Source organism: Musa acuminata, chromosome BXJ1-4 (genome assembly GCF_036884655.1).
Source record: "Musa acuminata AAA Group cultivar baxijiao chromosome BXJ1-4, Cavendish_Baxijiao_AAA, whole genome shotgun sequence".
NCBI lineage: Eukaryota > Viridiplantae > Streptophyta > Magnoliopsida > Zingiberales > Musaceae > Musa > Musa acuminata.
In genome coordinates this window covers 44,420,818-44,446,062 of record NC_088330.1, presented here as the reverse complement: position 1 = coordinate 44,446,062, position 25,245 = coordinate 44,420,818, and the positions used below count along the sequence as shown (strand labels likewise).

Sequence of the window (25,245 nt, the reverse complement as noted above, 5' to 3'; positions counted from 1 at the left end):
TCGGTGACGCTGATGATGACGATGGCCACGTTGACGCTGGGCAAAATTACAGCCCACTGCTTCTATCGGATCGGGTCGGGTTTCGAGAGTAAAAGTAGCAAACAAATAGGCCCAATCCGCACCTCCCTGCCCAAAAAGGCCCGCATAGCTGTCTCATCCTTTGTCCTGAGGAACGCATGGCTGCTGGCCTGCCCATCAAGCCTTCCCGTGCCCCACACCACCACCACCCACCCACCTACCCTCTTCTTCCGGTGGCAGAGGCAGAGGCAGAGGCAGAGGCTAGGGAGGACTTCTCGATCAGGATTCAATCTAACCAAACAGAACTCACATCACTGTGATTGCTGCTGGAATTTAAAGAAGATATCATGGAGAAATTGACATTACATATGGTCGGTCGCCCCTCCACTGTTGCTTGAAGTAAGCTACACACCTTTAAAGTTGACAGGCAAAGAGTTCCGACAATTAATTGATCTTTAAATTACGCAACGTCATTACTTGTGCAGACATGTGGAAACTACAGAAGGAATCCAAGATTGCCTCCTCCTACAGAAGCTTATATTCCTATCTGACAACCGAAAAATGGTCACAGACTGGAAGTTGATCGTAACCTCCCTCCTATGCCCTCGTGAATCTCAGCTGTGCAACGGCAGCCAAAGTAAAACTATAGTTGGCGACATGATCAGAAGCTGTCAACAACATTTGTCAAACAAATCATCACAAGGATTACTCGAACCCTCCAATTTCTGTCTCCTCGAGGCATTTAAGACCACCAAACCAGAGAAACTGACGATCCAATTTAACTCGACTCAGCACCGGTGGAGAGGAGCAGGATAAATGTCAAGTGGCTGATACTGCAAATGTTTGTTGACAGGTAATGGTCCATCCTGAAGAATAAAATAAAAAGATGTTATCTAGCAATATCTGAGTAAAGGAGGTGCTGGTTGACACAATATCAAAAGCATTAGACAGCACCAAGGATTTAATTATCCAGTCACATCATTGTACCAATGCCCACAGCTTGATGCAGCATGCAGTGCATTTTACCAATGTCAAATTATCAAACATCAGTTTTCCTGTGGTTTTATGACCAAATAAAAAAAGAGTACTAAAACCAGAAAAATGAAATATAAGATGCCATCATTATTCACAAAAAGTTGGTGCTTTCCAAGAACAAGCCAGGATATGACTCTAACGCAGGGAAGTCCAAGCTTAAGTTTGTTTCCCAAAGGAATGGCATTGTTTTAGTTCTAGGCTTGTAGGGTACACACCGCACATAACCCACGGATCCATGTCATTCATACACTAATCACATCACAAACACATGCCAAGAACACATAAAACGTAATCTTAACAATTGAAGAGAATAAACTAAGAATTTAGTTATAAGATGGATGGCCAAGAAGTTCTTGCACAAAAAAAAAAATTAGTTATCTTATATCTATTTTATTACTTTGATATGAAGAGATTGATGATGCACATTAAAACGGATAGGGTTGTCAGGAACTTTGTGATATCAGTGTGCGACTCTCAAATAAGGGTTTAATCTCTATTTAGCACTGTTAATCGCTATTTATCAATTATATTTTTAATATTTTTTATATTTTAATATTTCAGAGCATCTCGTTTGACTCGAGCGAGCGCCTAACGCCTTAAGCATTTTCAGACCTTGGCGACTAGCGCTTTTTAAATCACTGCTCTTAAATTATAAATGGAATCTTATTTGACAGTTGCAAGGCTAACCATGCTTTATCAATTAGAGTGTTGAACAATTAGGAAAAAGTACAAAAAAATAGTCCAACTAACATAAAAGACACTGAGTTGGATGTTCGGGAGTAAGCATGTTCTTATTTGAAAACAATCATGTGTAACTACAATAAAGGATAAAATAAGAGGAAATGTTGAAGTATAGACATGTCAAAATAAGACTTATAGATGCCTTGTTTAAATGAGGTGATTCGATCAGGACTACTGATGCAAGAGTTGGACAAAGACCTACGAAAACTTTATCAGAAATAATAAAAAGATATTTGAATGCTCTTTTTTAACTAAGAATAAAAGTGGGAAAAGAACCAAGTAGCCAATTCCAAGCAGTTGAAGATACAAGCCATGGCAATCGTTGAGTGAAAAGGTCAACAGGTTAAAACATGTTGGTAAAGAACCTTTATAATTGCATAACATAATGACCAAGTCATGTACCCAGATCCATAAGGCACTTGCCATATTGCATATGCAGGCTTCAAATAGACAACAAACAGCTTTCCAAACATTCACATTTAGGAACTACATTTGTCACACTGAGCACTCATTCACCATACGCTTATAGTGGATATGATGCATTGCTGGTATCGATATACTTTAATTCAAAAAAATCTGTCTTGTAAATTCCTTTCTGGTAGCTTAACGACATGTCAAAGCAAAATCATCTTTAACAGGATCTAGTACAACGCTTTATCAATGTTTGAGTCTAAGCCAGTTGGCTGCAATATTCCAGTAACTAGGTTTCAAATATTGGTCAGGCCAGTTCATACCAACTGGTGTGTACGGTCCAACCAAGGATCCAACTGGTGGGTACAGTTCAACCAAGGATCATACTGACTCATATAGGTCAGCACCGATCAGCATATATCTTGTAATTTTTTTCAGTTTTTTGTGCAATATTGGTCCGTATATCACCTGGTCAATACTGTAGTCTGAGCGACTGCTGAAACCAGTATTGGACCAGTATATAAAACCTTGCGAGTCAAAGTTAAATTTCTGAAAAGACTGTCAAATTATCAAGTTCGCCATATGCTATTTGCAAATAGTCTAACAAAATAATGCAAGGTAAAAAGAACAAAAACATTGACTGAATGTTAAAAAAGAAAGTCATACATATTCTTGGTTAGGTAAAGCTCAGAAACAGAATACTGGTAAAATCAATGGAAGAAGCAGCAGAGTACCTCATCCAAGTTAACTTGAAATGGTTGTGCCAAATCTTCAAGCATTACCGGGGACATTTGCTTAACTCTTTCATCCGCTTCCTGAACAGAAATATGCAATTGACATGATTTCAAACTCTTCTATCAGAATTTGTTTCCTTGTGAAAAGATAAATAGCATACAACAGGGAGACCTTTCTGCAACTAAAATCTAAAACATTAGAACCAATTATAGTTAATAACCTTTTACTTTTTTGTGCCTGAGTATCTTTACGTGAACTTCAAGCAAATACCGCAGCAACAAGTACTTCAAAAGAAATTGTTACATACAATATTTCCATAAAATGTCCCCCTAAAATGTAATAAACCTATTGCCAGTTTAGCAATTAGTCATATACAAAACTAAGTTGTCTTCAGAAACTACTACTCTAAAGCAAAGGAGATTACAAAACATATTTGCCAACAGCACATCTTCATGCAGCCTGTAGTGCATCACGCAATTCAGTTTGCAATTCAGTTTAATTAATTACAAGTCATTTAAGACTACCAACCACTAGATAGAAATGCAACCAAACAAATCTGCAATTAATTTGGTATTACTATGAGAGTTTAAATTGTCGACAACTTAGTCTGACAAAGCTGCACCAGTGGACAGCCTAGAGTTCCACTTGCTATGGATAAACTTAGTAGGCATTACTTGAAAGAATTTCCATGTTGTATGTACAAATATGCTGTTTTAAGTTTTAACTGATGACATTAGAGAAGGGAAAAACTTTTAGCTAAATGACATATAATAGAAGGGTTTCCGCAATAAGTCACTAAGATACAGTCACAATATATAAGGGAGAAACTTTCAGCTGAATTACATGGACTAGAAGAGATTATGGAATAAATCACTAAGAAACATTAAGCAGAGCGCTTAATATAGAAACATCAAATTTAACATGAAGACAAATATGTAAGTAATAATAAACAAAAATTGAAAACTTAATAGTTAATAATTGTATAGAAATAAAAACATGCAAAAGTTTGTTGCCGGTGTCAATATGTCCTTAATTGAATTAATAAAAAGAAAGGTATATTATCATAATCTACTTCAATAAACCTACTAATGCATAAATCCATGTAACTAGTAGCAGATCCCCCCATCTCTATGTACTAATGCAACCCATGATCGACTTTTGATGTGCTAATCAGGATATCATAATCTCCTCCTAAAAACCAGCCTAGAGCCCAAAACCGATCACTGGGATTCCTATGTGGGTCAATTTTAAGAAAACCTTATCTTGGTAAGCAAGAAATAATACCCAACTTGGCATGCATCAACCCATACAAAATAGCCCACATAGTTGCTTACTTGCTTTGAAACCAATTATCACAATCTAGTTCAATAGACCAATTGACCTAATAACTTGAATAGAACAGACATAGGACTATGTAGCTTAAGATGATTAATCAAAAGTAAATAGTATTACTAGTAGACCCAATCAATCCTATATACCAATGCAACCCACCATCAACTACCAATGGATTAATCGAAGTGTCACATATAATTAGTTGATGTGCAGAAGAACTTGAAGTACTCTTTAAAATGTAAGAGCCGGATGGTTAAAGCAGAGAGACATTATTGCCCCTTCCATAATTTCCAAAGGTCTGCAAGGTCCACAGATTATTTTTACATGACACAAATTGGTCCAAACATGCAAAGCAATAAGATGGTCACAACGGCCCAACTTTTACTATAATTTGTGTTGATAAGTTTAACCATCTTACGTGTAGCAATGATATTATTCATAAAATTCTTGTTCCACAACCTCTATTGAGTTTCCACTCGAAGTCCTGCAAAGTTGCATCTTTCTAGGAAAAGTTGTCCAGCAAAAGAAACCTAAACAGTTTTAAAACCTTGTATATACATATCCTCTATGAAGCATCTCCTGAGGTTTTCATTAGTTTGTTAAACATGAACAATGTTGTATTTGATAGATTAACAAACATAACTAATGTTCAAAAATAAGGGAAAAAACTCTCATAACTCGTTGGTTTTAAATGAAAAAAATCAAATAGCCATTCATTCATTTCACTGGGAAAGCCCAAACTTTTAATACACAAGAAATAAACCCTATATTCACATACCAGTCCAGTGATCCTTGATTTTTCCAAAAGTTCTATGGCGATTGCATCCAGGATATGCCTGTTCTGCAATAAACCTTTCATGGCAAGTTCTTCTGTTTCTTCAATATACTGCAAAGAAATTGAAGTTTAATGCTATAGAAAGTGATCGGGTTGATTTACAAAATTAATGATATCACATAAATGAAAAATGGATACGAGAAGCTCATTACCCTTGTAAGCTCTCGGGTGAAAAGTTCAGACACCTCAGGAGTCATGTCAGCAGGTATTACATTAGGGTCATCCCACTAGAATTATGAAAAAATCATCAACTAATTAGATCACATTCTTATAAGAGTTATGTCTTTTGTTAGAAGGAAAGATTTACAAATTAAAGAGAAAAACCTTAAACTTGATCAATTCACCATCAGGATTATCTGGACGATCCATCCGCCTAACCCTCTTCACAAGGGTTGTCAGGCCCAATCTTGAATTTCTGGGGCTTATCACCATTTCTCTAGCAATCTGTGGTAAAATCATATTTGGGAAAGTGAAGTAAAGCATTGATTATAGCAAGTAAAACAAAACATAATATACATGCAACTGATATTTATTTGTGCCAAAAGAAAAACAAGAAAACAGAATGGAAAAACTAGGAATTGAAAAAATGCTATATGTACTCACTTGTAGGCATCCTTGCCTACACACACAATAGAAAGGCAATGGGGCCTTTCTCCTTAAGCTTGCGTCTCTAAAAGGACACTCACTCCTATTTCAAACATATTGGTAGTCAGTAGGGACCAGATCCCAAACAGTTAAGACTCCAATAAAGTTTTCCTTTTTATCTGAATAAACATAAACCGAGTTACATCTTACCAGTCAATCCTCTCTCTCTCAATAGATTATTTGATCTTTTTTTTCTCATCATATGACGTTTCATTCTTTGATTACATTTCAAACTTTAATGGACTAAACCAAGCTAATGGAGAAGAGAATGGCCCATAGGAATTCATGCTGTTGAGTTTAGTTGCAAATTATCATAATCCATTTTAAAATCTAAGAAACCAGTGCAACTTTAAAAACAAAGAGAGAGATGGAGAAAGAGAGAGAGACTTCTCTATTGCACATATAGGCATTTTAAGCCATATGCATAAATATGACTCGCATTCCTCTGACCAAGTATGTGCCAACCAAGATAGTTATATGACAATAAATTATAGTTTGAAAACTAAGTGTTATTGGAAGCAATGTTTGTTGTGTATAAGAATGGAGCTGCCAAGTCCCAAGAATTATCAGCAATTCAGGATCCATCCCACAAAAGGTGCAATATTAAGAAAGACGAAATATGACCTAGGAGGGAACGCCAAGTGGACCAATCATACTGTCCATAACAAAAAAAATGAATTTCAAGAGACTGCATTTTCCTGTGTATTTAACTAATAGCAAATAAAGACTAGAAAAGTTTACACGGATGAATATCGATCGATTGATCAATGAAAATATGTTATTCCTTTATAGTGGTATTATCTGAAGGTACATTATCCACTGAAAAAACTGAAAGGATGATTCAAGAATCAAAAGAAACACAGTTACAAAATGAGTTTTGTATCTTAAAGATATGGAAGTTGCATTTGATAAAAAAATAAATAACGTAACTTATGCTTAAAGAACCAGAAAATATAATCAATAATAGTTTCTAATATGATACTGTGCTTCACATACTTTAGTGAGCTTTTTAAGATCATCTCTTCCTCCATCAGTGATGTCGTCACCAAAAACAATTCGTTCAGCACAACGTCCACCATGTGCGACTACCATTTGCATCTTCATGTACCCAAAAGTAGTGTATTCTTGAATTTGATCCACCATGTCTTCCCTAGGATAAAATATAGATATTGCAGTCTCCTGCTAATAGATAGACATATTAGCATGAAGAAAAGGACCTTTGACAACTTAATAGTGGAACCTGATCTGATGATCCTAGTCCCTTGCTGTTAACCAAAAATCATGAGCAATCTTCAAGCCTGTAATCAGAAATCATACCTTACCACCAGGAAGTAGCTGAGAGAATGCATGCCAATCAAAGCGGGGGAATAAATGAGCTAGCAAAATATGACCAGCTTCATGCACAGCCAACAGTCTCCTTGTCTCAATGGAAACCTGTTATATTAAAATTAATGAACACAAATCTTGATTTATAACTAGTAAAAACCTTTGACAAACTTGAATACATACTCTTGCTTCGCATTTCTGTTGCTCTTCTTCTGTTAGCAATACCCCCATTCCCTCCAACAATTGTTTATCTAGCACATCAATGATGTCTTGATGGGTTATCAATGAGTGATCCTTCCTTACCTAAAACCCATAGCAAGTTTGAGCTTCAGAGATATAGACATATTCTTCAAGATGAAAAAAGAATTCAAGATCCTTTTCTTCTCCCTGGAATAAAAAATTAAACTGAAGGCGCACAAAGCGTGAGTGATAGGTTCATAATATGAAGTAGAGGAACCAAACATCCTTAAAGCTTAACTTCATCTTTGATTCACTGTGAGCTGGACATATCACTAAGTTCAGGATAATATCAAGTCCTTCAAGGTGACTTGGGATCTCCGAGGAAACTGTGAATGCTCCAGTTAGGTAGTTTATTTCAAACTACAGGTGGTACAAGCAAGAGAGGAAGAATGCAAGTCATCAAATATTAGTTTAATATTACACCACTGCAACTAGATATGGACTCAGAAAGGTGGCTTCATGAGATTCTATCATATAGCTTAGTAGCAGAAACCCCATTGTGTCCAAATTCCTAGAGAAATATGTGCATTACAGATTGGTCAAGTCCTTGATGCAATCCTGGACCAAGCTTGACGACCTTGAGCTGAGTGTTATCATTTGAAAGTTTGAAACCATATGATCCATCTCATGGCCATGTCAGTTAAAAATGTAAACATAAGAAAGAGCTTGTAAATGCTTAGTAACAAATCCAGAGCAAATTAGCACAACTGAACTGTTATCTAGTACTTAGTGTCATCAAGGAAGTCAATTTTGACCAGTTCGGTTCATACCCGCTGATATTTACCCATCACCCCCATTTTGGGTGGTCCAGTCCGGCCTAATTAAAAAGAATAAGACTCACTTCTTTGAATGTGAGCTAGCGTTCACAAGCCCTGTCCTCTGTACACACGGAGCTTGCAACCCTGTACTCTGTATGCACGCTGCCCGCCACGGACCTACCTTGCCGCCCACCATGCTGTAACGGACAAACTTCTAAACAAGATGTTGGATGTAATGCTTATGTCTGTCCGTTGTCTTTTGGCATGTTCATGCCTTGTACAGAATGTAAAGGGGCGGCCGAAGGCTTAATAGTCCCATTTTAGTTGGGTTGGTGGCCTCTTTAGGCTTGTAAATAAAGGTTGTGTCATGTGGACACGTTCGAGAGCTTTTCGGTCTGTAATGGACCATTTTACCCTTTGTTGTGCCACTATTCAGAGCTTGTAAAGTCTGTTTGTAATTTGCATTGTCTATGAAGTGTTTTTCGGACATGTTTGCTTGTGGATCCCGATTGAGGCGTTCTCTTTAACCCGTTCTCTCTTTTGTTGGTCCTAAGGGACAATGGGAGGCTTCGGGGAGGCTGACCTTTGCGGACGGACGCGCGAGGGTGCCGCACGCCTTAGGCAAAACCAGCTAAGGTCGTGACATTGTGGTATCAGAGCGGGACAAGCACTCATAGAAACACTTGACATGCAAACGTGGGGGACCTAGCGGGGCTGCGTTGAGGGCAGTCAGCACACGCGCGACCGTTTGAGGGAAAACGGGCATGGAGATGTAGGGAAAAGAGTCGCTCAGAGGAGCGGGCATCTGAGATTGGCATTCAGAGGAATGGCCAACCCTTCGCGCAAGAGGCACCACGAGAACAGGCAAGCTTGGAAGAATTTGGAGCGCACAAAGGTTGGGATGGCTGAGTTTGAGCTACGGCTCAACGTTGACAACTTTACTTGATGGTGCTCAAGGCAAGCGAGGCGCTTGGCAAAGGACGAGACCATGTAAAGTGGAATGAGTTGCTCAGTGACCGAAAGAGTTGTGCAAAGCTCACAGAGGTGAGGGGAATTGCTAACTCGAAGAATTCGGTACTCATGCATGGGCTTGTATGCGGACGATGGATTGTTCGTGGCCATCCCAAGGGGGTCGAGACTCGGCGCCATGGAGCATTGAAACTTTCTCTTCGACATGCGAAGGATACGTCCGGAGGAGGCTGAAGTGTGCAACGAGTTCAGCATGTTGCTAGGCCTTGAGGGGTGCAGCGGTGGCTGTATTGACGTGGAGGCGCAATCTAGTAAGTGCGTTTGCAAGAGGCAGAACAATGCACAGTTTGTTCAGCAGATCGGAATAGTCCAAGGGGATGGTGGTCTCCGAAACGAAGAGAGATGTTGCTCCAACGGGACAGTTATCCAGGAGGGATAAGTCTCAGCTCTCCAAAGGGATAATCATGTGAGACGGACTTCACATGTTGAGGAGGAGTACCTCACAAACAACAACTCCACGAAGCTCGATGGACTGAGCAAGCGGCGAGGAGTCGTCGCATGATCTCGCTTGAGAGAATGCATTGGTGGATGCATTGCGAGATCAAGTGGGGGAGCGACCCAAAGCAACTCAAATGGAGGCACACTTGGAGTCGATATGGAGATCGGACTCAAGGGAGGGCTGACCCGTGGAATGGTGGGCGCGAGGGCCACCATCGACTCAATGCAGAAACGAGGAGCGGAGCAACTTGGGTGTAACTTGGCGAAGTACCCAAGCCGCATGAAGGGAGCCAGCATAGAAGTTGGAACATGGAGCAGAGGCACAGCGCTTTCCCTAGACAGAGGTCAAGGACATGAACTCTTGCAGAGGCAGGAGTAGAATCATGCTGTTCCCTGGGTCCTTCATTCTGACAAAGCGGACTCATCTTGCATGGTGCCAAAGACGAAGGGAGCTTCGGGGCACATGCACCTTATCTCGGAAGAGCATTCGATGGAGGAACTAAGGCGACTCAATTTGCGGAGGCGAAGTTGGGTACAGAAGGCCTTAGCACGGGGCAAGAGGACGCAGAGGCGGGTACTCTTGAAGAATATGCCACAGTGTTGCCATTTGAGTTGCTATGAAGGAAGCAGTGTGCAGCGGAGATTGTGCTGGTAGGGGCAGAGGCCCAGGATCCAGGCAATGGTGCACAAATTACAGCGAAGTCGGTGGACTTCGGGAGCTACTAGGCGACGGACTGTCCTAGAGCGGTGCTTCATCTAGGTGTGACCCAAGAGTGGGTGGATGAAGGTCGATTGCCAAAGGAGCGAACAAAATCGAAGGTGGAGGAGACCCTGCGATGTATTGGCAGAGGCCACACATGGAGGGTTCACAATTCGAGTTTATTCCACAAGGATCAGAATGCAATGGAGATGTCACCAGGAGGCGACATGGTGCAGCGGATCGTGGTGGAACAGTTCGTGGCAATGCGACACACACGACACGTCCCGTGAGGGATGAGATCATATGGAGGTATGATCGGGAGCTACTGGGAGCTCCGCTTTGGTGAACAACACGACGGCAAGAAGGGCCATGGATTCAAGGAGTGAAGGCCATGGTACCGCAGAGGCGGGTCTTCCGGGCGTGCACCGAATTTTGCATCGGATGAAAACCTTGGTCATCAGCATATGGGGGCTGGGTTCCACCAAGGGAAAAGTTCGAATGCAAGTACCAGTGAGTCCCATGAGAGGGACTTGATCATGCAAAGGTATGATCGAAGCAGCTGGAGAGTTGGACTGCTCCAGAGCTCATATTCGCTTAAGGGAGCCCGACAAGTCAGAGGACAAGGTCGAGTAAGCGAACGTTGCTACCAAGGAAGCTAAGGAGAACAGAATCGGTGCAAACCCGACAATGTGATGGCAGAGGCCATGCATGGCAGTTGCGGTCTGTCTTTCCATCGACCAAACAGACTGCTTGGAGAACACAGAGGTGTTGAAGCAGGAGGTCGAAAGGGGCGAGGAAGCGACGATGAGTCCAGAGGGACTTAGCTACCCAAAATCAAGCATCAGTTAGAATGGAGGTGGACTCAGAGGAGTGCCACGGAGACATCTCTATTGATTGTGAAGGAAAGGGATACAGAGGCGAGGCGACGGATAGTAGGGCCATGGGCATGGCAGCGCCATGGTACCGCAGAGGCGGGACTTCCGTGCAAGTCATTGATCCCTTGCTCTCACGGAGGGAGAGCGCTTGGTCGTGAAAGGGGCCGAGGAGGTGGAGCATGCAGAGGCAATCTCCAAGTACCGAGACAAGGCTGAAGGGCAGAGGCCAAGAAACTTCGTAAGACCGGTGTCAACAAGTTTCTCATCAAGATAGCCGTAAGTGAAGGACTTCGGGTCATGCAAGAGTGCACGACCAAGGAACGAAGCAGGCAGTACGTGGTGCTGTACCTTTGCTACTCAGTGGAGTAGGCGGCAGGGTTGATGGAGAAGACGGTACAATCCCAGAGGCGACCTCATCTATCAGAGAATTACTCCAAGTTGGGATGAAAACTTCCTGCATTCCAGAAGTTCAATGGCATTGAGAAGGTGAATCACAGTAGCTAACTCAACGCAAGGAGTGCAAACACTTCAAGTGCTTCAGAAGTGTGAGCAAAGAGCAGGCGAAGGCCAGTAACCAGCTCGATGCATGAAGTACAACCTCGAGGAGGCGGGCGAAGTCAAGTAACCTTTGCCTTCTCAACTCTTAAGAGAATGGGCGAAACCGAGTACCCCAGTTCTCTTATCTATCCAGCAGAGGAGCTCTGCACAAGTTCAAAGACCCTTCGAAGATAATGGAAGACAATAGTTGTCAAAATCCTCACCAACGGTGATCAGTGCTACTGAGAGTAGATTGTCCGCTTCATTTCCCAACGAAATGCCAATCGAAAGCGGAAGTGATGCGAACCTACTTGGATGTGACAACTAACTGAAAGAAGAGTCAATGAGCAGATTTTGTGGAGGAAGGACCCAAAACTTCAGAAGTTTGCGAGGCGATGCTCGTTAAAGCTCCAACAAGCATCCACCCAGTTCAAGCAGCATGTGGAAATTTTGAGAAACTGGCGCAGTAAGAATGGTCTTTTCCTTCATTTGGTGGATCCGTAGGAATCAACGAGGATCAATACAACTCAGCCAACCCCACACCAGAGTCAGAGTCATTGGCGAGTTGAAGCAGCATGGCGGATCAAAGGTTCGACTACTCAGAAACAGCAGCGGAGAGCAGCTGGGAGCCAGGAGGCGCATTGCAGCTGGAGCGGAAGATTGAAGACTCAGCAAAGGCGAAGAGTTGCAGTGTTCACAAAGGCTTCGACGAGGACGTCGAAGGGATAAGTGGGGGAGAATGTAACGGACAAACTTCTAAACAAGATGTTGGATGTAATGCTTATGTCTGTCCGTTGTCTTTTGGCATGTTCATGCCTTGTACAGAATGTAAAGGGGCGGCCGAAGGCTTAATAGTCCCATTTTAGTTGGGTTGGTGGCCTCTTTAGGCTTGTAAATAAAGGTTGTGTCATGTGGACACGTTCGAGAGCTTTTCGGTCTGTAATGGACCATTTTACCCTTTGTTGTGCCACTATTCAGAGCTTGTAAAGTCTGTTTGTAATTTGCATTGTCTATGAAGTGTTTTTCGGACATGTTTGCTTGTGGATCCCGATTGAGGCGTTCTCTTTAACCCGTTCTCTCTTTTGTTGGTCCTAAGGGACAATGGGAGGCTTCGGGGAGGCTGACCTTTGCGGACGGACGCGCGAGGGTGCCGCACGCCTTAGGCAAAACCAGCTAAGGTCGTGACAATGCGGCACCAACCTTAGGTATGCTTCTTCGTATGCATACTTCCACCGCCGACCTCCCTTGCTGCCCACCATGCACCACCAACCTTAGGTATGCTTCTTCGTATGCACGCTTCCACCGCCGACCTCCCTTGCTGCCCACCATGCACCACCAACCTTAGGTATGCTTCTCTGTATGCATGCTGCCCGCCGCCGACCTCCCTTGCCGCCCACCATGCGCCACCAACCTTACGTACACCTCCTCTTCATCCTCATCCTCCACCGCTTCCTCTTCTTCCTTCCTCTTCCTCCTCATCCTTCTTCCTCTTCCTCATATATTGCCTCTTCTTCCTCCTCGACCTTCTCCTCCTCCTCCACTGCCTCATCCTCCTCTTCTTTCCTCTTCCTCCTCTTCCTCCACTGCTTCTCTTCTTCCTTCCTTTTCCTCCTTCCTCCTGCTTTTCTTCCACTGCACCCATATAGTACCTCGGTATGATATTGCAATCCTTGGTTGTCATTATTTTAGATGCAACTAACAGTTGGAGATGGCAAAATTCAATACAGGTTGATGGAATATGGGCATGCACTGAGCAAAAATAGACACAAATAGAACAATACACTAAAGTCAGTATAAGGAACATGCACTGAGAGCAAACTGACAAAAATAGAACTATAAACTCAAATATCCAGTAAAAATGCCTATTATAATCTACCAATGTCAACAAACTAAAATTCTGATATATAATGAGCAAATATCCCCTATTCAATTTTGAAATAACTTTGGAACAAGCAACAAATAGGATCCTACTTGAGCCCAATGCCAACTGAAGAACTGCAGACTGTGACAAATGGAAATCACATATTTGTCCAATTACATAAAACATCAAGCTCAATTAAGCAAGTCTGAGCCTCTGAGGCACAAATACGTTCTATAATTTGAGTTTTAAGCTTCCACATTAATGATCCAACACAGTAACGCAAATCATACTTACTTCTAGTAGTAGAATATATTTTATTAATTCGCCAAATAATTTTTGTCCTCACAAGGCTCAAATCTAGGTTTAAAGGAAGCAACATGATATTAGCATAACAAAATAATTTAAATTACCGAATAATATTTTTTTTAATACCAACATATTTAACGATAATTTAGAAAAAAAAAAACCCTTGGTTTTACAAGGAACAGGAAAAAAAAATATTTCACTTACTGACATAATCGCTGCTTCATTGACAAGATTTCGAATGTCAGCTCCAGAATAGCCAACAGTACGAAAAACAAGCTGATCATCACAAAAGATCCAAATCAACAATTAGCCCCAAATAATCAGAATCTGCAAATTATATAAGAAAGCAACACTTGCCAAACACAATTGTGAGCTTCAATAATATAAAGGAAATGAAAGGTCAAATTTTGTTGATTTCAAAGCATAACTAGGCATTTCAGTTTCGACATAATAATTTTGACAAATAATAACATTACGTTCTGAGTATTGTCACAAAAAAGGATTAATAGTTCAGCGAAAAACCCATATTTAACTATTTGATATAATTTTTTAACCATCGCCTCAGCAACATTGTTATCAACAATCACTATGTCAGATGCCACTTTTCTAGTTTTCAACCAGAACCTTGAGCAAGCACAGTTTTTATCACTGACTCTGGGTCCCATATCATAAAAGCTAAAATGTACACATGCATGCTCATCAATCTCTCGGAACACCTATATTACATTGGAAAAAAGTAATGCATTAAGAAAAAGAATTCAGTAGAAAATGCACAGTTCAAAAAATATCAATTAGAAAAAATAGACCATGAGTTGCAACTTGCAACAAAGAAATGAATTGCTAACTAGCCTTTCCAAAGTCCACATCTTCAGCAAGCTTCTTTCCAGCACTATGTACATCAAAAATCCGTACTCGTTGTTTGGCATCAGGTAACCCAATGTATAGGCGCCGGTCAATGCGCCCTGGACGGACAAATTCAGCATCCAACTCATCTGGTCGATTAGTTGCACAGATAAATATTACAGCTTGCCTTAGAGAAAAACGGTTCACACCAGTTTTCTCTTTCCTGTAATTTATGAACAACTGAGAAGAGGACATTGCCAGAAAGAATAGCTAGAAATTTTTAAGCAAAACAGGAAAAGGATTGGTTAGGTCAATGGAAAGTTAAAGATAAAATTCATCTATAATTTATTTTTCACTGACACAATTCCATAACAGGATTCGTTAAGTCAATTGCATGCAATGACAATAGTAACATAATTTGACGGATGTAGAAGGGAAAATTCAGTGCAATTGACATCTGTCATTACAAGATCTACCAAGAATCAAATATATATGCAGCCATGCATCCAATATGCTGAAAGAGTGTTTTGCAGTCTAAAACAGCAGTCGCTAGGCTGCAATGGAGCAACATTAATTCATCAACGCCTACCCTATACCCCAGCAGTTGTACCTACATAACATAAATCTGAGTATTTATAATGAGAATGTCTATGAACCTGACTACACCTCCCACCCACGACACTGCCATCTCAAAGATGGTCCAACAATGGCACTACAAGATCATCTCCTTTTACTGGCACTCCATCCAACTCCAAGAGGCCCAAATTCCATTCCGATAAGCACCATATAACATTTCTAGTTTAACTCCAATGATATGGTATGCCAAAATCTCTCCAAATACTCATCTATTTCAGCATTAGGCTGAAACACCAACCTCTTCTTCAGTGCGAGACAGATTTATTTACAGATGGTGTTTTCAGAGGCACTTCCTTCTACAAGTTTCTTCAAGTTCAGCAAGTCCCTATGGAAGACTTTTAAACATACCAGTGCATAAGCCTCCCACCAATTGAGGTCTGGGGAGGGTCAAATATGTTTTAAACCTGTCGATACCAAAACTTACTATCCCTTGCAATTAGCAATATACCTCACATGAAGGAATTTCTCAAGAAAGGAGTAAAATTAGCATGTTTCTACAGGAACCTATAGAAACCATCAATAACCTCCTCCTTTGCCATCTTGACCAAAGTATCTGGACCAACATCCTAGGCAAATTTATGATCTCTCATCATCCTTTAAAACAGAAGTATGCCTTGCCTACAAAGAGAACAAAAAGAGTCAAACCCAAAGGAATGTTTTGACAATTATTTTGGCCTTAAATGACAGAAAAATGGCTTTTGGTTAGTAGGAATATGACAATTGATTCTTGTAATTCTTTTGGGATTAATAAAAACATTTGATTTGAGAGTTCAAATTAGTTTATTTGTTGACAACTGAATGATCTTTTGGTTTGTATAACTTAAAATAGAGAGCAAAACTTGGTAGCAGAAGACAGTTGGTTCTTCACAATCTAGGTGACTAGAAGTTAAGAAACAACAACATCACTTGCAAAGATAAGACTGTATACATTGATCCTCCCCAAACTCCACATTGGCTAGAGCCTTATGCACTAGTCCATACTTTTCTTTATGTAGTTTAAAGCTTTATGATAGCAAAGAAAAATAACACTGACAGTATGCTCCAAATTAGGCAACCAGCACATATGTGTGAGCAACCTCAAGAAAAGGAGTTATGGTTCATTTGGGACACATTTGAATGTGCATTGAGGGCCCAATACATATTTCAAATGTGAATTAGTGTCTGGTAATTTTTTTTGAAATCGCATTTGGCCTAGATGTTGTATTGCAAATGCTCAAATGCTAAAGCTACCTTAAGATAGCATTGCAAATGTGAATTGTTGTTTAGTATTTTTTTTTTGAAATCACATTTGGCTTGGATGCTGCAATGAAAATGCTCAAATGTTGATGATATCTCATGGTTGCATTAACATTTCGGCATTTACGGGATGCTGATATAATTTTTCAAATTTCCAAAGTACCCTATGACATTATCTAAAATTACAAGATTGCCAACATGAATTAGTGAGAAACCAACATGATTTATGTCTTCAATACGGTAAAATTTAGTTGTTTATTTTCAAAGGTTATTTTATATTTATTTATATATTTTTTTATTTATTATATATCTGGGTCATACGATTTTTTTTGTAAGATTACATACATTCTATTTATTTTATTTATTTACTTATTGATTTAAATGAAATATATATTCACTTTTGAATAAATATTAAAAATATTAAAATAGTAAATTTGTTATATAATATTCAATGGACTTTCGAAATATAATTTTACCAAACAACACTTACGTCAATGCACATTTATAATACAACTTTCATCTATTGTTTATCAAGCACTCAAAACATTCCACACTTGCATATTCATTCAAACTCCTTTTTCTAAATGCACATTAAAAATACAAATGTGCTTCCAAACGTAATTTTAGTCCTTACAAGTTTATGATTTTGTTGTTTCATAATTGAAATTTTGTTATTTCATTATGACAACTTTTTTTCTTTACAAAGAGATCCGTTCTTGGCTAGAATCGACGTCTAAGTTTGGGTTCAATACTTGGCGAAAGTAAGGAAATAATGTTTCTGTTCCAGATCCAGCTTTGAGGCACTAACAGGAGTTCAAACAGGTAAGCTGATTATAGTGTTCAGGCGGGGAACCATCAAGCTCAGCGGGTAGAAAATCATCTAGTACTGGTTCTTGTACATTAACTTTGCAAAGGAATTTAAATGCCAGTACTTTTAATGATTTTGATTTCTAATTTGTAGAACACTAGACAAGATTGCAAGAAAATTTTCACTTGCTTCATGTAAATTCATATGTTTTGTTTCTTATAGTTCTCATGTTTGCTTGTACTTTGTGCATGATACCAACCATTCCAAGTATAATATGTGATTTCTTGCATATATTATGTACTTATTATTAGAAAACAATTCTTGAAAAACAACGAAATACAAAAAAAACCAGCATACTCTCCATCAAGCTGTGTCATCAGAGCCTCAAATGTTGCACGTCTCCGTGAGTCCTTCCTTGCATGACGCCCAGCGATAGCATCAATCTCATCCACAAACACAAAAGAAGGAGCCTACACGAAAGATCAAAGTTTATCCACCCATATTATTCAGAACACTAAAATATATAATACCTTGAACAAAGATCTATGAAGAGTAAAACTGCATACTTTTATAACACATAAAAGCACTTAAAGCACCTCAATGCACATATACATTTTATGAATGGTTGAATGCTGCCTTTTTTAAGTGGTTCAGTGCTGCTACTAGCCACATGAATTCATGGATTGAAACACATCTAGGCATGATAGAGCTAAAACATTGAAATAGCAAACCATACATTGAGAAACAAAAGTAGAAGAATAACAAGCAAGACTGCATTTAGTGGCTGCTACATGCCTCCAAGGTGCAGTTGTATCAAGTTAAAAACTAATATCTGCCACTTTGAAAGAACAACATTACAATACTAGACATCAGTTTATAGGTCCACAGTGCATCCGTGGAAGAGTTAAACATACAAAAGATGAAAAGAACATCAACGTATGTGTTGGATCAAGAGGTACAAGAATACATACATTTCTTCTGGCAATAGAAAAAATTTCATTAATTCTTGCAGCCCCACTTTTTTCGCTATCTGTAAATTCAGCACCAGATGCGAAAATAAAAGGCAGTCCACTTTCCTTCGAGATTGTCCTTGCAAAAAGTGTTTTTCCAGTACCAGGTGGTCCTGAAATAAGCACACCCTAAAAAGCAAGCACATATTATTAGCTCGTATAACAATCAGCAGTAGTATAAGAAACCTAACAACACATCAAATGTAATCCACAAAGAAGAGTAAAACTAGATACAAATAACAAAAAAAAAATGAAATGGATTACCCTGACAAATGCAACTTGCTTTTCATAATAATCCATGGGATTGTTCATGTAAATCATTATCTCATCCAAAAGATCCCAAACATCACCACCTAAAACAACTTCTTTATACATAGATTTTGTCTCACCAGAACTTTCTACCGGCTGCATATATGTATATGGCAACTATCAGATGGCCATTTGACGAACAACATAGCCTATTAGATATAAAATATAACAAGACCAACTGGAAATCTCATGAAAATACTCACCAGTATAAAGTTTTCTGCATAAGCCATGTCATAAAGTTGGTTATACTTTTTATAAAGAAAGCGCTTATTTGTAATATACAAAAGCATCACTGACTCTCTGATGAGATACAATATAAGTAATCCTGGTAATAATGCAAACACAACTTTAAGGAAGTAATGAATTTGCCGCTTTTGAAGGAGATCAACTTCGACCCCCGAACTCGAGACAATCTCAAACAAGTAAGGATCAAGCGGAATATCAACCTACACAAATGAAAATTTACTTAGAATCAAGTTTGCAGTCAAATATGTAGTAGGCCAGAAATGCAGCCTGCATCTTCTAAGTATACACAACAACATAGAAAGCAAACAGTCAAGACATACAATATACTCCAAAGGAAAGCCTTCTTTCATTGTTACATATATCTTCTTGAGGTCCTCAGAGAAGACAACAGCAGCAACCTGCTTTAATCAAAATAAAAGCAACTGAAATCTTCTGAGGTTTAAAAGGTTATTAATGGCAATTTCTCAAAGGAAAAAGACCCAAACAAGCATATGCAACTGGATGACATATTCCATAAGTGCTTAACCATGTAGAAATTTTCTAAAGATTAGGCCATAATATAGAAGTGTGTACATATCTGAATAAGTCTAGAACATTTAAAATTGTGTACCTAAAGTTGCCTTCAAATCTAAATGTTGATAAATGTGGGCTGTTAGATGGATGGAAAATGATGATGCATGAACCAGTAAAGATATCACATGGTCTAGAGATAGCAACCAAGCAACATCAAGGAAGCCTTACAACCCTTAACTATGTAACAACTTGCAAATGGCACTAAAAGATGAGATACTTTAGTTAAGGTCAACAAGAAAAAATAACAGCTTTCTGGTAAAGTTAAAATTGAATTATTGATCTAAAATCAGTGATCCAAATATTGACTGGCTGAACTGCATATAAAGTGCTCTCACATAAATAATCATATGACTGCAAATTCATTTACACATTCATTAAGTGGCACAAAAATCAAGCAATATGGAATTATTTAAATTGTTCAATTTTAGCAAATTAACAGATTGCCAAATGAACTTTAAAATTCAAATATCATGATATTTTTTCTATGTGAAAGATTTTGAGAAAAAAACTTGATATCAAGTCAACAGGAGTCAAGTTTTGCTACTAACAATTATCCACATTACTCATGTTGATCTGACACAAGGTTCTGTAAAGTTTTTCATAACAAAAGAACCTGAAGCACCTATTGTTTCTGTCTGCTTCATGGTTATCTTGCATAATTGAACAATTATCTCCCTTTTAACAGCTTCTACTAAACGATTTATTCATTTGCATTGTGAACTTGCTCAACTCTCATCTTTTTATTGCATAGTCCGAATATTCGAGATGTCACATCCAAATGGAATAGCTTGAAACTACTGATGATGCATAAAAGAAACAAGAGATTTAGAAATCTGTTGCAAGAAAGATACAAGAGCATATACACCAAATTAAACCTATCTAAACATATCTACTAACATACAACTCAAGTGGTACTCACAAAGTTACAATTCACACATCTGCACCTCCAAGGCATTTTTAAGAAATGAAACTGACAAACATATGAACAAAGGCACAAAGTTGGTTGACGACCGTCATCCCAAGCCACTTCACTTGGCAAGATTTAAGATAATACTCATTGAGGAGCTGCAGTATATAAGTAAATAAAGTTAATTTATTTAATGTGGAAAACTTTTAATTGTTAATGTTATCTAAATATCTATGCAAGTGTATGACTCAACTATGAAGTCTATCCACTTAATATATCTTAGTAACATTCCAACATGTCACAATATCAGGTGTCACTAGAACTAGTTTCTCCATATTAAGCTATATCTGTCTACATTCCTCTCAAGTTTAGTGTTCTCACATAGAGAAGATTAAAAACATATGTTAACGCTGAAATAAGTTCCAAAAGGTTCTTTTATTTGCAATAAGATAGAGAAACAGCTAGAGAGAAAGGAAAAAAAATCATACCTCAGAACTATCGAGTTTGTTGAGGAAATAGGTATACGGCAATTTTGGACGATAATGCCACCACCTCTTAGAAATCCAAAGTGCTCTGCTAGCATCTGTATCTGATTTCCTTTCTACAACTTCTTTACGCAAACTTTTTTCCACTTCTTGCATATCAAAATCAACTACGTACTTAGCATTAAGTGAATCAATTTGTTCAGTAAGTTTCTCCTTTTGCAGAATTTCTTTCCACTTGCTTAGTCGTTCTTGCCATGTTGTTGAACTCTCTTGTCCATCCACTGAAGTGCCAACAGCATCTTCATACCCAAAGAAAAAATATAAAAAATTTGAATTTTTGGAATTATAAGAGATAAATCATATCCAAAAGCGAGCATAATAAAGTAAACATATGTAACCTTTACATCAATGCTTGTAACCATGGTTACCTGGAATGTGGAATTTTCGAGGCCATTGAAAGAGGATAATATATGTCACAGCATATGTCACTTACAGTCCTTCATACCTCATACTATGCAGGGGACAGAATTAGTTGGTTCATTATTCTGGGTTCAGTACACCGAATTTGTCGCTCATATCACTTCATTAGATAAGATAATTTAGACTTATCAAGTAATTAATAATGAATACAAATTGTTGTAGTAGAAGACCTGAAACATGTGAACTTAAAACTTTTTGGCTACTGATCAGTGCTTTTGTTGTTTCAAATTTTCCTTGGAGGATTCCAGAGGAACAGTATTTATCAATTTTATATCTTTAGCTAATTTACATCTACTAACAAGAGTATTTTATGACATCAACAACAATAGATCCCATTTTTAATGTTCTGGACTGTACCACATTGATTTGAGATGCAAATCATTGCATGTATGGAAAGGAACTTCAGTTGTGATCCAGAAAGGGGTTACCGAACTCAAAATCTAACACATCGTCATTGTGAAATATAGTACCACTGGGTCCAGATTAGCCGATAAAGCTGAGCCCTATACCAATGTTTTCAAAGGACCAATCCCTTTTTCTGTAAATCCTGATTATGAGGATGTGCTGTTATAGTGAGGGTAAGCTTAAGGAGGATAAACAGAAGATGCAGGCTATGTCCAGTTTCATCATGGATCAAAGCACATGATTCTGATTAAAGTTGAACGACATTAAAAAGATCCTATTTAATCTGGCATATCTCAAAACAATAAATTGCTCATTTAAAACACTTAACTACTCACAAAGATGCAGGACCAAACGGCCAAATTGTTAAGTACTTCAAAATCCTAACCAAGCATTAAGTGAACATAGATTTAAAAAAAAAAAGAAGAAGAAGAAACCAACCAGAGATGCTTAAATTTGCTTTCAAGCTTTTCTTATCTTCAAGGCTCAATTTTTTGTCACTATCAATGATTTTAGATATAGTATCTTGAGGTAGCTCAGGATCCTCATCCCATGCATCTTCTCCAACATAAGAATTATCTTGAATAAGTTGTCCGCTAGGTCCTTCAATAAATTTCATGATTTTTAGTCCTTTAGGCATTGTCTTCCTCCATACGCCCTTCTTAAATCTGCAAAGCAGTTGATATCAGAAATCAAAATAGACATCCATCCAAATACCGCCCATGAAGTGAGCATGGTGGTATGTCAAACACTCGAGTATCAGGCTTACACAATATAAAGTTACAAGGAAAAAGTTAACAGAGAACAAAGGAACAGGAAAGTGCCAGAGAGAAAGATTGAGAATAAAGAAGTAAAGCATATATATGTTAAGAAGCTTCAACAGATTAGAACATTCAGAATGAATATGCAATCTCATTGTCTGGATCTCCCCACCAGTATCTGTAATGTAATTACTAAAGAATAGCTGGTACAAATGTAAAACAACAACTGTTTTGTGCAAATATGGACAAAGTTAACCTGAATCCAAATTTTAGAGTTTACATTCAACGCAAAATGACTCAGCTAGACACATTATCCAGAAGAAGGAAAGAAAGAAAACAGGATCAAAGAAGTATGAAGAATTTGGACACTTAGTATGAAGAATTCAGACACTACTCGTAGGACGTCCAAAATGATTGAGCTAATTTGCACACCAAAAAGTAAAGGGATAATATTCATGTCATCCTGAAAAAAGGATTGAGCATGAGTTTACAGTACCACAAAATATACAACAATCATGTGAATCAAGAGAGAGCAATCAAGCCAATGGTAGAAGATAACATTGTACCTCCATCCATATAGTGAAAAAAAAAATTCTAACAACTAACCTTTCAGATATTTCCACATGCACAAGCAATCTTAACAGTGAACTTCTTAATAATGAAACATCTCAAATTTCTGGAAATGTATGCCCTCTTTGACCCTTTCTACAGGGAACATCTAACAGCATATTAGTAAAAATAAAAGAACAGCAAATACTCATATAAAAGATCACTACGAAAGATACTCAAAGACCGATAAAACTAAGTGCATTTACAAGCAGAGAAGTAAAACAAAATGAAGTGAACATATTGCTTACCTCCTAACATTAGCTGGAGATGGCTCAGGAATTAAAGCTTCCATATAGGCCTCAGTCAATTCTCTCTTGCTCTGTCGATTAATTTGGCTAGTTAAAGCCACATAGAACTTGCGACTTGAAATTGAAACAACAATGATATACAGGATCAATGCCCCAATTCGTCTTGGTTCCCACTTTCTAAGATCCTAGGAACAATAAGAATATATTGATAAGTTCTCAATCCAACAAAAGAATGCAGCATATGTGGAAGAGTTACTAAAATAATAAAAAATGATTAGTATATGAGAAATGAACTTAGGAGCAAAACTATAAAAAGTAAACATGCATAAATCGTAGCAATTAGCCACTTACCTAGGTGAATTGTTTGTTTCACTAAACTGTCACTTGGCATCTCTTTCAAAGACTATACTACTATAATTTCATTAAGATCAGCTAGTTAGCCAATTGTACCAAAAATCATTGCTCATAACGAGTACTTGAACAATTTGAACAAGTTACATGGTATAAGGAGAAAATGTACGAGTTCTTGCAAGGGTTCGGGTTCATATCTCAAAGATTAAAACAATAGCAACATAAATCGGTCTGAAACAAGAATTCAGGTCAAGAAGGAAGTCGGTCACCTTCCAATTCTCCCACTTGTTCCACTCCAAGAATTCCGGCAGCCACTCCGACCGAAACTGATCCACGGCCGCCAGTCCCTTCTTGGTGACGTCCCGGGTTCGCTCCACCAGCACAGCGGCCGTGGCATTGGCGCTCTCAAGATCGATCCCCGTCTCCTTCTTGAGGTGTTCCCCAAAACTCGAGGTAAACCGCGCCGAACCACGGCGAAGGGATTCATAGAAGTTCTCCCAGGTGAAACTCGCCGATCCGTCTCCGGCGCTCGAGGAGGAAGCACGGAAGACCGTCGTTCTTGGGAAGCGCCGCCTTCCTCGGCGGTGGGTAGGGGAAGGCGGAGGGAAGGGGCGGAGGAAGAGGAGACTACGCGCAGTCGGAAAGATGGGGGAGGGGGAGATTGGTGGCGAACGGGCTGCGAAGGAGCCCATTCAATATTTGGGGAGCGAGGAAGAGGATGGGATTGGGGAAGAACATAGAAGCGATAGGGAGCGAGGGGGGGTTTGGGGTTTTACGTCTCTTGAGAAACTTTCATAGAGACCCTCGTTCTTTTGTTAATTATATTTATATTCTCGTTTTGGCAAATTAAAACTCGTTTCGACCCTCCCCCTTTTTTTTTCTTTTTTTTTACAATTAGATTCTCATTTTGACAAATTAGTAATCTTGCCACCAATTTTCTCTAAGATTTCTATTCATAATTTTTTTTTTACTATTTACTATCTCATTTAACTTTTAATATTGTTAATATATTTCTTATAAATAAATATAAATATTTTTTATCCTTTTATTTTATTTTTATTGGACAAGAGGGAAGTTCTGTCTATATTGAGAAAGTATGATTAAAAAGAATCGTCTATCCATGTTATTTTTTTATTAATCTCATCTAATCTTACCATTCGCGATAAATAAAGGCATTGTGAAAAATAAAAAGAAAATTACACTAATGGGTTGTGAAAAACATAAAGGAAAAGATTGATAATAAATGATGTGTATATCGTAAAATTATATTTTATTATTTGTTAGGTTGACAATAACAAAGGATTATCAATAGTTTCTTAATCTAATTTAACAATTAACCCCTCAATATTAGCATAAAATTTTAACATTTCGAATTTTAATGTAGCTTAACTTGCCAATTAAATCCTTGGATTTTCAAATTTTCTGTAATGCCCCTTTAATCACAAGCAAAATTATATCCACTAAAGGGTAGTATATTTTATTTAGTTCTCCAAATTAACAAGGAGCTTTTATCTATATT

The 25,245-nt window shown here is 38.5% G+C and overlaps 1 protein-coding gene across 1 annotated transcript; it reads right to left on the bottom strand.

The window, feature by feature from the left end:
* Positions 1-453: 453 nt before the first annotated feature.
* Positions 454-24,482, bottom strand: LOC135671942 (ATP-dependent zinc metalloprotease FTSH 12, chloroplastic-like). Its single transcript, XM_065180375.1, has 19 exons — positions 23,996-24,482; positions 23,376-23,560; positions 22,199-22,425; positions 20,879-21,174; positions 19,231-19,308; positions 18,868-19,110; positions 18,620-18,760; positions 18,317-18,484; positions 17,703-17,815; positions 14,672-14,888; positions 14,027-14,098; positions 7,262-7,381; positions 7,070-7,186; positions 6,749-6,931; positions 5,432-5,551; positions 5,260-5,334; positions 5,051-5,158; positions 2,940-3,020; positions 454-884 (listed from the first exon to the last, which is right to left on the bottom strand). Exons 1-19 carry the CDS (start codon positions 24,416-24,418, stop codon positions 807-809), a joined length of 3,045 nt encoding a protein of 1,014 aa, XP_065036447.1. The 5' UTR covers positions 24,419-24,482; the 3' UTR covers positions 454-806.
* Between the last annotated feature and the right edge of the window lie 763 nt (positions 24,483-25,245).

Bases quoted from the DNA above. Each gene is read 5' to 3' on its own strand.
- LOC135671942 (XM_065180375.1), bottom strand. From the start codon at position 24,418: ATGGGCTCCTTCGCAGCCCGTTCGCCACCAATCTCCCCCTCCCCCATC. The intron at 17,816-18,316 runs GTATGTATTCTT...TCTTTCGTGTAG, and splicing joins TTTCTATTGCCAGAAGAAAT to GCTCCTTCTTTTGTGTTTGT. The intron at 5,335-5,431 runs GTTTTTCTCTTT...TCATAATTCTAG, and splicing joins GTGAATTGATCAAGTTTAAG to TGGGATGACCCTAATGTAAT.